Source organism: Juglans regia, chromosome 9, assembly GCF_001411555.2.
Source record: "Juglans regia cultivar Chandler chromosome 9, Walnut 2.0, whole genome shotgun sequence".
Lineage (NCBI taxonomy): Eukaryota > Viridiplantae > Streptophyta > Magnoliopsida > Fagales > Juglandaceae > Juglans > Juglans regia.
Window position 1 is genome coordinate 3,424,803 of NC_049909.1, and position 11,822 is coordinate 3,436,624.

The following is an 11,822-nucleotide window of genomic DNA, read 5'->3' on the forward strand; positions in this document are numbered from 1 at the left end:
CTGTGATACATACTGTGGAATATATGAACTATATATCTATCTACTCAGAGAGAAGAAGCTTTAAAAAATGAAGAGATCGAAAGAATAAGTTTAAATAATTAAGAAAAGCACCAAAAAAATCAGTGGCATACATATAACATCAACAACCAAAAAACCCCACAAAGCACAGATCAAACATCAAATCGCAGATCCATAAACGCATAAACACACAAAATGAGTAATGCTAGAAATGGAGAGACGAAACGAAAAGAGAAAAATAAAAACCCTTTTCTTTAATTTCTTACCCTTGTAAGACGTACGGTGGCTCTCGGCAGCTACAATACAATACCCGCAGAGGACTGAAGCCGTGCGGAAATGGTGAAGCTAGAGAAGCCGTATATAAATGGTGAACCCAGAGGAGAATATTTCTTACACGGAGCCGGAGTAATGGAGCCACATAGTTTCAGAGTGATGGAGCCACATGGGGCAGGCAGAGGGGAGTTTGCCGGCGGAAGGACAGGAGTTGGGGGAGTGGAGGGGATGAGAGAACGCGGGGGAAGGATTTCTGAAGGAGACGTGAAGAAGAACGCCGGGGAATTGAAATGCACGTTTTGGAGAACAAGCACCAAAATGCATGTTTTCTTTTCTTTTTTTTTTTTTAAAAAGGCCACGTTGGCTGGAGTGCGAAGGTTGAGTGAATAGTGGGTGGTAGTGTAGTAAAACGCTAAAGTTAAATAAAACACACCGTTTAGGACTACGAGATAAGGCTCTTAGGAGGCCATCGCTAAAATTCAACCAGCAAAATCTATCTCAATTCGAGATTTATACTGATAAGATAAGTGTTGATGTAACACCCTCGCCAAAATGACACTATTAACTACATAATCGTTCTCTCAAAGAGAATTGCAGCATATGAGGCACTTCGATTCTTATAAAAACACCCCCAGGTGCATACCTCAAACACGATTTGACTTGATTAGGGTAACATATATTCTCTTTGGCTTAATCATCAGAGGTCACCCATACTAAGTTCACTTGAGGTTGTTTCTCTAATTACAGGTTGACTGAAAATCATTGTAGGCACCGCTTAAAATTGCATTTAACACTATTCATTCAATCATAATTGAAAAAATAAAGATGTAGATGTCTTTCTCATTGATCTTCTAGCCTCCTCTCCATTTGAGTATGTGTATTATATATATGAACCTATAACCCGCGTGTTATAGACGTGTTTCACCACCACCACATCACGATTATCTACAACCAAAGAGTAGTGGGCTTGGGGGTTCGAGGAAAAGCCTCCGATGCTCAAATCAATGACTGGAGATAATAATAATAATAATAATAATAATAATAATACCAAATGAATTCGATCCCTTTTACACACCTGGGTTCTCCTCTTATGTTGCTTAAATAATAATAGATATATCTATTATTCAAATTCAAACTTGGGGTTGATGGTTTTTGCACTAATGGATTGTCATAATAATTGTCCTTCCTTTATCGCCACTAGGTGGTTACTTAGTAGGTGATGGGAAGTGGGTTGGGCCCTTCTCGGCTTTAATGGGCCCCTTCGATATTGGGACTCAAATCATGAATAAGGTGAAGGCCCAGGCCCGTACTGTATGGGCGAGAGGAATGTCCTCTTCAGTTGCCCTGCGAAGTCTCATTACCTATGGTGTGATGGGACTTGAATCTAAGTGTCGTTTCAGTTTTTGAGGCTTGTCAGAATGCCGTTTCACCTTCATTCCTCAGGCACGTCAACCGTCACCTCACGCACATTCCTATTTTATGCCCCTTTGCTATTGATTTTCCTCCTCTTTCGAACTTCTGCCTGTTTCGCATTTCTTGCTTTCTTTCTAAGGTCTTGCTCTCCTTTCGAGTTCTTGCTCTCTTTTCGAGTTCTCATTTTCTTTTCTTTCTCTATGGCTTCTTCGTTTTCCCAAGGTAAGGGCGTGGTTTCTGCCTCTGAACCTTCACCACCCTGCGTCTCCCCTCCTCAGATTGTCGTTGCTCCTCTAGCGTCCATATTTGTGGGCTCTCCCTAGACTTCAACTATTACTTCCCATGAACTGGAGAATGCTCGAAACAACTTCAATATTCGACTCTGTCAACTTGAGGGCCCTTACTCCAAACCAAAAAGGTATCGACGCCAAAGGTATAGCCATTTCTGTTGCCCTTTACTTTGCTATGCTTACCATGGGGCTTTGATTGCCCTTTGTGTGACCAATCCGCGATGTGTTAGATGTCCTAAGGTTCACCTTGGCTCAATTTGTACCCAACGACTGGGGGATTTTGATGGCTTGCTGCGTTTTGTGGAGAAGGGTACTGGAACCCATGGGTGATCAATATCCAGATTTAACAGCTCGTGAGTTTTTCTCCCTTCACTGGTTTAGGCGTTTGGATGGGAATCTTTGCAGTTTTAGGGCTAAGAGGACATTGGTTGAATTGGAGTGTAAGTATTTGCATGGTAAAGACTGGACTAATAAATTTTTTCTTCTTACTGGCGAGGGTTGGGAATTTCCCACTGATGACGCTCTTATTCAAGAGTTTCCTGTTAAGGCGTGCTAGTCTCTTGTTCCCGATGGGGATGACTTTGAGGTTATTCTTTCCCCTTGTGAGGAGGCCAGTGTGAGGTTGGTTGATTCCTGGGCTCAAGCTCACCCTAACTTATGCTTTTCAGATGTGCTTTTGACCCTCGGCAACATTGAGAAGTTCTTAATGGTTCCCAATAAGGCCCACATATTAGGACGTGAATTTTTGGGTGCCCCCTGCCGGCAGGGTGACTTGAGGAAAAAGACGTGCCCTGGTGCCGATGGATCAAAGAAGAGAAAACTCAAAAGGGCTCATGTCTCGCATCGTTCTGATGAGTCCATCTCTTCAAAATGTGACTCCTTACTCTTTACTCCCCCTTGCGCTAAGTGGAGGTAGGAAGTTGACTCCTCTTCGGGAGCAACCGAGAGACTCAACACCAAAGGTGATTGGTGGTGACATTAAATTGGCCCCCCTTCTGTCTAAACCGAGTGGAAAGACTTCTCTGGTGAGTGGGAGCACGAAGGCGGCACCTCAGGATAAATTGAGCAAACCATCTACCTTTGTGGTGCCATCAACTCTTTCCTTGGATGATATGATGTCTTTGGCCAATGAGGATCTCGAGGCCATCATTACGGCGGAAGCTGTAGCTGCACAGCCCTTAAACACATCAGGAGATGTTTCTACAAAGAAGGGCGATGATAATCTTTCGGGAAAGGATGATATGATCCTTTTGAATCTTGACTTGCTGGTGACTTGAACCCGCAGGAATGAAATCTCTTAAACCCACAATCAATTTGAAAACTCTTGAAGTCTAGACCCACTTTGGTTCCCATCAACTGGTGCCTCCATCTACTCAAACGGACTTCCAATATTTCGAGGCTCCTCTGCCTGCATTGCCTTTGTCCCCGTCTTCCACTACTCGTTCCCTTGATGTTCCCATGGAACAACCTAGGGTGGAAAATGTTAAGGGGAAAAATGTTGAGGTGAAAAATGTTGAAGAATATGTTGAGGAAGCTACAATAGGTTCTGGCTCGCCACTTGCTTCGATGATATCTGGTGGGGCTACTCCTGATTTACCTTTTGTTTTCCCAGCCCTTTCTCTCGTCAGTGGGAGCAAGGTTTTGATCCCTTTTCCCCCCTTTAGTATTTCTCCTAGGGCTGAGGGTGAGCCGCCCCTAATTGTTCCTAAGGAAGATTTTTGAGTTACTCAGGGACCATCTCACCAGGATGAGTTCCTCACATGCTCGTCGTGAAGAGGCTTTCAAAGCTGCCGTTCACCATCTTGGAGTATTTTTGCACCGTTAATCTTCTCGTATCCTTTCCCTTTTCTGCTTGTTTTCCTCATTGTTTTTTGAAAAGATAATAACATTCAACACATTATGTTATTTTTTTTTTTAGGGGGTCGATCACCTTGCTGCCGATTTGGTGGAAGAGAGATTACATCTGGAAGAGGAAAAAGATTGAATGGCTCATGAGGTTGCCCTATTGGAAGCTCGTTCCCACACGGTTGATGACAAATTGGTTGCTTTCCATGTCCAGGTTGAGTCACTTCGGGGAGAGTTGGCGAGTTCTACTGTGGACGTGACTACTACCGCCAAGAGGTGGCTGTACTTGAGAAAGAGCGAGATGAACTTGCTACCCACCTAAACCAAACAAAGAACATTGAGCAGGAGCGAGATGATCTTCCTGCTCATCTCCGCCAGGCTGAGATGGCTATGCAGGACAGGGATGAGTTGGCCGCTCAAGTGGAAGCCTTCAACAAAGAGAAGGATGATTTGGCTGGTCGCCTTCGTCAAGCAAAAGTGGCCGTGTGGAAGAGGGATGATTTGGCCGCCCAAGTGGAAGCCTTCAATAAAGAGAGGGATGAGTTGACCACTGATGCGAAGCTTGCTCTGAAGGAGCAAGATGATCTAGTTGCAAGCCATGACTAAATAAAGGCAGAGCTTGAAGAGGCGACGGTGGTGGCCAAGTCTGACTATGCCTGGCTTCCCTAGAGGACAAGCGATGTGGGCTACTTATAAACTTAGGTCTGTGGAGGGCGTGAAAGCAAAGGCTAAAAAGGCTTTGACTAAGGTGAAGAAAAATCTCAAAAATAGCCAGAACGAGTATCTTCAACTCAACTCGGTTGTCGATTCTGCCAAAAAGAAAATCTCTATTTTTGAGAAAAAGTATCCAAGCTGACTCTCACCTTGGAGGAATCGTAGCAAGATCTCAATCGGGTTCTTCCCCAACTAGCCGTCGCTCCCAAAGTTCAGGCGCAAGCCTGGGGTATTGGTTTCAAACTTGGTGTGAAACAACTCCAAGAGTTTCTTCTTGCCAACCTAAAGACGAACCTGCAAACTTTGGATTGGAGGTCTATTCGTGCCAACGAGGTTGCCTTGCATCTTTGTGATGTCTTAGGCCAGATTGAAATGCCAGACGTTTTTCCTCGCCCCTCATAAGATTTTGTCTATTTTGAAAGTTTTGTACCCCTTTAGAGATTTGTTTAACTTTTGTGAAGATTTGTATGTGATGAGACTTTCTATTATTATTAATGATATTTTGCGACCATCTTCATTGATGCCTTGTTCTCTTTTGAACTTTGTTTATAGGATAATAAGTACTCTTTGTTATCTCTTGGTAATCTGTACATAGATATAGACATGATGTTGTTCATACTTAAGTACCAGGCAAAGCTGTTCATACCTTAAGTGTTAGGCTAGCAAGTGAGTTTCTGGACCACGTCGCCTTTTGGTGAGAAGGTGTTAAGGGGAACTGTTTTAACCTTGAATTATTAAGCTAGTGAGAGATCCCTTGACCACGTCACCTTTTGATGAGAAGGTGTTGACAGGAGGTCCCTCGACCTTTTTAACCTTTAATTTTTTTTTTTTTTAAGGCTAGCATAAGATCCCTCGACCACGTTTGTCCAAAGAAAAAACCAAAGAAAAGGTAGGCAAAGTGTGCAAGCATTTATTATTGAAAAATTATATCAATAAGCAAATCAACAAATGAAAATAAAAGAAAACTACATATCTTTCCCTTAAACGTAGTACTTTCGTAGGTGCTCTGCATTCCATGGGTGAGGTAAGCTCCCGGTCTATGGCTTGTCACTACAACGTAAGGGTCTTCCCATCAAGGGCCTAATTTTCCTTCTTCTCCCTTGGTGACGCCGGTTTCCTTCAGCACTAAGTTGCCTGCTTTGAAAGATCTAGGCCTCACTCGCTTGTTGAAGCATTGCTCTGCCTTCTTCTTAGAAGCTGCAACTCTGACTTCTGCATCCGCCCTTATCTCTTCCAATAGGTCTAGGTTTTCTTCTAACCCTGCTACGTTTGCTTCTGGATTAAAGTTTTTCCTCCAGTAGCTTGGTAACCCAACCTCCACTGGTGCCATCGCCTCACTTCCATATGCTAGGGCGAAAGGTGTTTGGCCTGTTGAGGTTTTTGGTGTTGTTCAATAAACTCACAAAATTTTCGAGTGCTCGTTGGCCCATAGCCCTTTTTGTCACTATCGTTTTTTCGGTATCCCCCCATATGGTAGTTGCTTCCACTTGTCCGTTTGCCTGGGGATGGCCCGGGAAAGAGTATTTGACCTTGATTCCTAGCTCTACACACCATTGGCGATAATGTTTGGAATCAAACTGTTATGGACGGCGCCAACTATTATGAACGTGTTTCACTGCCACCACCTCACGGATTACCTGCAATCAAAGAGTAGTGGGCTTGGGGGTTCAAGGGAACGCCTTCGATGCCTAAGTCAATAACTGAAGATAATTATAATAATACCAAATGAATTCGATCCCTTTTACTTACCTAGGTTCTCCTCTTATATAGAGCCTCTAAACCATTCTGTTGCTTAAGTGATAGTTGATATATCTATTATTCAAATTCAAACTTGGGGATGAGGGTTCTTGCATTAATGAATTGTTATAATAACTGTCATTCCTTTACTGTCGATGGGTGGTTACTTAGTCGGTGATGGGAAGTGGGTTGGGCCCTTCTCATCATTAATGGGGCCCTTCAGTATTGTGACTCAAATCATGAATTAGGTGAAGGCCCAGGCCCGTACTGTATGGGTGAGAGGAATGTCCTCTCCACGGCACAATGAGCGGATTGTTGTTTATGTTGTGTATGAGGGAGAGATTTAGAGAGAGACCGGATTTTATAGTGGAGAAATTCGAAACAGTTTATAGGGCGGTTTATTTGACGTAACAATATAAATGTTGAAATAGTGCCTTTGGGTGGAGACTTGAATCGGTTTATGTTTTTATATATAAGAAAATAAATGAAACTTAAAAGTTACAATAATTCATAATGAAACATTGCTTTTAAAAGGATTACCAGTCCATAAGAATAACACTTCGAGTTTAATGGGTAGAATGCCTACTTTTATGGGTAGAACACCACATCGGAGTCATATGCTCCGCTTAAAATAAAAAATAATATAAATGTTGAATAAGTGCTTTTGGGTAGAGTCTTGAATTGGTTTATATCTTTATATGTAAGAAAATAAATGAAACTTAAAAGTTACAATGGTTCATTATCAAACATTGCTTTTAAAAGGTTTACTGCTATATAAACATAATATTTCAAATTTAATAGATAGAATACATACTTTTATGGGTAGAATGCCACGTCAGAATTATATGACTCTGTTTTTATATATAATAATAGATATATATATATATATATTTATATATATTTAAATTTCTTTCATTTGTTCGGTTTCCTTAGGCGAATTTGATCGAGGAATATTGAATTAATGAAAATGCAAAATGTCAACAAACTTTCAAATGGTTGCCTTTTCTATTCTTCTTTTTTGGTTCCCCTCTTTTTAATGCTAGATCATGCCCATCATTTTGTACCTTCATTTTGACTACTCTTTTACATTATTTTTTTTTTGTTATTAATATATTTTTAATAATTAAAGAAAGTGACTATTAGAAAGTTTTTCTATATTTTTTTAGTTTTTAAAAAAGTTTTAAAAAATATTTAGAAGAAAAAAAAGTGCAATTACACTAATTGATAGCTTTGAGGAGGTAAAATGATGAGGTAGTATTGCCCTTTTCTTTTCTCGATTGGTAGAGTCGATACATGGATAACGAACTCCTGTTAAGTGGACGAAAGACGCTTGGAAGTTTGCTCCTCTAGCCAAACTTGGGTATCACGTCTCGCTTCCATGTCTTATCACCACAAACTTGGCCAGCACGTATTTCTTTCATCCCAAGTTTAAAAGCCCCGCTCGCACGTACACTTTCTTCTTCAATCCCATCCTCTTTTACTCTCTCACCCACAAGAATACATACATACATATATATATATATATATATATATATATATTCACTTTCTTTGTCTCATGTTTATGTTCAACATTATGGAAATCACATTTTCCATGATTGTGCTGTCCATTATAACCATTTTGGTACTCAGATCAGCATGGAGAGCGCTGAGATGGGTGTGGCTGAAGCCAAAGAAGCTGGAGAGGCATCTGAGAGAGCAAGGTTTTGGTGGCAACTCTTACCGGATTTTGTTTGGAGACTTGAAGGAGAGCTCTCGGGTGATAAATGAAGCCAGATCTATGCCAATGAACTTCACCCATGACATTGCACCACGCGCCTTTCCCTTCTTCCATCAAAGTTTGAAGAGTTATGGTATGTATCTCTCTATGCTACTCTCACCCATTTTGCCTTGTAATGATAATGATTCTCTCTTTCACTGTAATTAATTTCTGCACAAAACTATTTTAGTACCTCTTGTATGTGAAGAAACAGATTACATCATCAGATGCAACTGAAATGCAATATTTGCAATCTTTCTGTTTTAAGTGATGACTTTTCGGGATATATTTTATTTATGAACTTATCATCTAATGTCAAGTCATAGGATAATGAGAAAATAGATGTAAATAGATTTTTTCTGCAGGTAAGAACTTCTTTATATGGATTGGCACGACACCAATGGTGAACATTATGAACCCAGAACAATTAAAAGATATACTCTCCAAGAACTACAGCTTTCGAAAACCAGATGCAAATCCACTTGCAAAATTGCTGGCAACCGGACTTGCAAGTTATGATGCTGAGAAATGGGCTAAACATAGAAGGATTATCAATCCAGCATTCCATCTAGAGAAGTTGAAGGTTAATTTTATATTTCCATTTGATAGATATGCTCATTATGATACTGATGACCTCTGTATGTTGGTAATTGTTTTCAATTATCATGTTGTTTGTTATAGAATGTGTTACCAGGATTTCATCAGAGTTGCAACGACATGATTAGCAAATGGGGAAGTTTGGTCAGTAAAGAGACTGGATTGGTGGAGTTGGACGTATGGCCTTATCTACAAAACTTGTCAAGTGATGTAATTTCGCGCGCAGCATTCGGGAGTAGCTACGAAGAAGGGAGAATGATTTTCGAACTCCAAAGAGAGCTAGCAGAGCTTGCAATCAAATCAGTACAGTCTATTTACATTCCAGGATGGAGGTAATTAATTACTCCAAAATTAATATTAATTATAATACATATATATATATATATGTATATTGTGAGTTGAGTAACTAAAATTAGTTGATCTTATGAGAATGGTTTGATCAGGTTTCTGCCAACTAAAACTAACAAGAGGATGAAGGAAATTGATAGACAAATACAAGCATCGCTCAAAAGCATTATCAACAAAAGAGAGAATGCAACAAAAGTAGGGGGAGCTATAAATGAGGACTTATTGGGTATACTTGTGGAGTCAAACTTGAAAGAAATTCAAGAAAACGAGAACAATAAGAACATCGGAATGAGTCTTAAGGACGTCATAGAGGAATGCAAACTATTTTACTTTGCCGGGCAAGAGACCACCTCTGTTTTGCTCGTTTGGACAATGGTTCTGCTGAGTAAGTATCCAAATTGGCAAGCACGTGCAAGAGAAGAAGTTTTACATGTTTTTGGCAAAGAGAAACCAGACCTGGATGGATTAAATCATCTAAAAGTTGTGAGTATGTTTTCTTTATTCTTTTTTTTTTTTTCGAGGCAACTCATACTCATGAATATATTCATCTTATTGAATTAGTTTATAAGAACTTTATCGTATTGAGAAGTCTCACACAGCTTAGCAATAAACTCATTTTGATCTTTATAAGGAGTTACCCCACGCCCTCCTCCTATTAGGTATTTTATGAGGAGAAATGAGTGTTTATATATATGGCATCAAAGTCAGGTTAACCTATGACCGATGATGGGCTCCTGCAACCTATCTATGATGATGGTACCGGAAATACTAGCCCACACATGAGGGAGCGTATTGAGAAGTCCCATACAGTTTAGGAACAAAATCATCTTGATTTTTATAAGGAATTACCTCACTCCCTCCTCCTATTAGGCTTTATATGAGGATAAATAGATGTTTCTATATATCGATCGATCGTATTGAAACTTAATTGGTTGTTTTCAATGTCACAGGTGACCATGATATTGTATGAGGTTCTAAGACTATACCCACCTGTAGTTGCTTTGAATCGAGTCGTTCATGAGGATACAAAACTTGGAAGTTTGTCTTTACCAGCTGGAGTTCAAGTCTTCGTACTGATCATCCTCATCCATCATGATCGTGAACTCTGGGGAGATGATGCAGATGAGTTCAAACCAGAGAGGTTCTCTGATGGAGTCTTGAAGGCCACAAAGGGCCAAGTTTCCTTTTTTCCGTTCGGATGGGGACCTCGGATATGCATTGGACAAAACTTTGCTATGATTGAAGCTAAAATGGCTCTCTCAATCATTCTACAACGCTTCTATTTCGAGCTTTCCCCCTCCTATACTCATGCTCCTTCCACTCTTATTACTCTTCAACCACAATATGGTGCTCATATCATTCTGCATTCTGTTAAATAGGTCAATATATGTATTCTTGTATAACAAGGTTTAAGTAGTTCATAATTTATATTGTTATACTGATCATGGGGATCTTTTATGAAATTAAGGCCTCATTTGTTTTTACAATCATCCTCATCTCATTTTATTTTATCTAATCATTACAAATTTTTTAAATTTCGACACAAAATAAAATAAATAATTCAATTTTTTTAAAAAATAATATTAAAAAAATATATTCTAACAATATTTTATTTAACTTTCAACTTTTATCTTATCTCATCTACGAAAATAAATGAGGCTGAACTGTCATATCTTTTAATTATTTCCGATTTTTACTATCATTACACTCCACCAGTGTTTTTAATCTCGTACCATACCGCCGGTACGACCGGTGTTTACCGAGCAACCACTAGGCAGGTACAGGTATCATATATGTTTCATACTGGCCTAAATACCAGCCATACCGGCCTATATTTCAGCTTGTACTGGCCTGTATTTCAACCTGTACCGGCTGATATTTCGGCCTTTAATTTATTTATTTTTTCCATTTTTTCAAACTACAAGCTTATTTTTTGACCTTCAATTCAGAATAGGCTATTTATAATTTATATATATATGTATTTATATATAATTTATTCATATATAGACTATTGTTTTAGAATATAATTTATATATATAATTTATTCATATATCGACTATATTGAAACGGTACACAAAACGGTACCGGTATTGAAATATTTTGTTCCAGTGCTGTAACACCCCCTTCCTGTAGGCTAGGAGTGTCACGTATTTTTCATAAAAATAAATCCGGTAAGAGATCTCAAATTTCATAAATGAAATTAGAAATTTATTTTGTAGAAAATTTCTAATAAAATGTCTCCCAAAAATATTAAATGAATAAACTGAATAAATTCATGTCATAAAAAATATTTTATTTTAGAAAGTCTGAACTAAAAATAACTGCTCCTTCTACTCTTGGCCTGCCTACTCGTATTCATCATCCTCACTTGGGTGGTTAAAAACATGAAAACAAACTAAAATGAGTCGAAAACTCAATAAAAAATCTATCACAACGTGAACATAGTAAACGTAAGGTTTTCATAAAAAATTTCATGCTGAGAGTTTAAAATTCATGACTGTTCATACTGATGTTTATGCTATGTATAACTAGTTTAACTGAATTAACAAACTGATTTAACTAATTTAACTGATTTATCTGACTGGCCAATACACTTAACCCTGTGTGCGAGGTTGTGCACGGACCCCACGTCCCGCTGCAGCAAAGGGAGTCACTGATAGTATTCTGGCATACTATGGTGGACCACGACTGAGTTCGTGGCTTGCACATCCACCCTGTAACTGAATTGCATTGGTATCATGCATCTGAATGACCATTTTATTAACTGATATGATCTTATCTTGTACTTGAACTTAAGATGGCTTACGTGTCTTATACACATGAAATGCATG

At 39.2% G+C, this 11,822-nt stretch overlaps 1 protein-coding gene across 1 annotated transcript; it reads left to right on the forward strand.

The window, feature by feature from the left end:
- Positions 1-7,766: 7,766 nt before the first annotated feature.
- On the forward strand, positions 7,767-10,478 carry LOC108996600 (cytochrome P450 CYP72A219-like). Its single transcript, XM_035693708.1, has 5 exons — positions 7,767-8,140; positions 8,412-8,629; positions 8,728-8,975; positions 9,087-9,474; positions 9,942-10,478. The coding sequence occupies exons 1-5, from the start codon at positions 7,846-7,848 to the stop codon at positions 10,368-10,370; spliced, it is 1,578 nt and encodes a 525-aa protein (XP_035549601.1). The 5' UTR covers positions 7,767-7,845; the 3' UTR covers positions 10,371-10,478.
- Positions 10,479-11,822: the final 1,344 nt, after the last annotated feature.

What these genes read in the sequence shown, in the direction of transcription:
- LOC108996600 (XM_035693708.1), top strand. Translation starts at nt 7,846, where the DNA reads ATGTTTATGTTCAACATTATGGAAATCACATTTTCCATGATTGTGCTG. An exon ending in TCAAAGTTTGAAGAGTTATG is followed by an intron (nt 8,141 to 8,411) that starts GTATGTATCTCT and finishes TTTTTTCTGCAG; the next exon opens with GTAAGAACTTCTTTATATGG. An exon ending in GATTAAATCATCTAAAAGTT is followed by an intron (nt 9,475 to 9,941) that starts GTGAGTATGTTT and finishes TCAATGTCACAG; the next exon opens with GTGACCATGATATTGTATGA.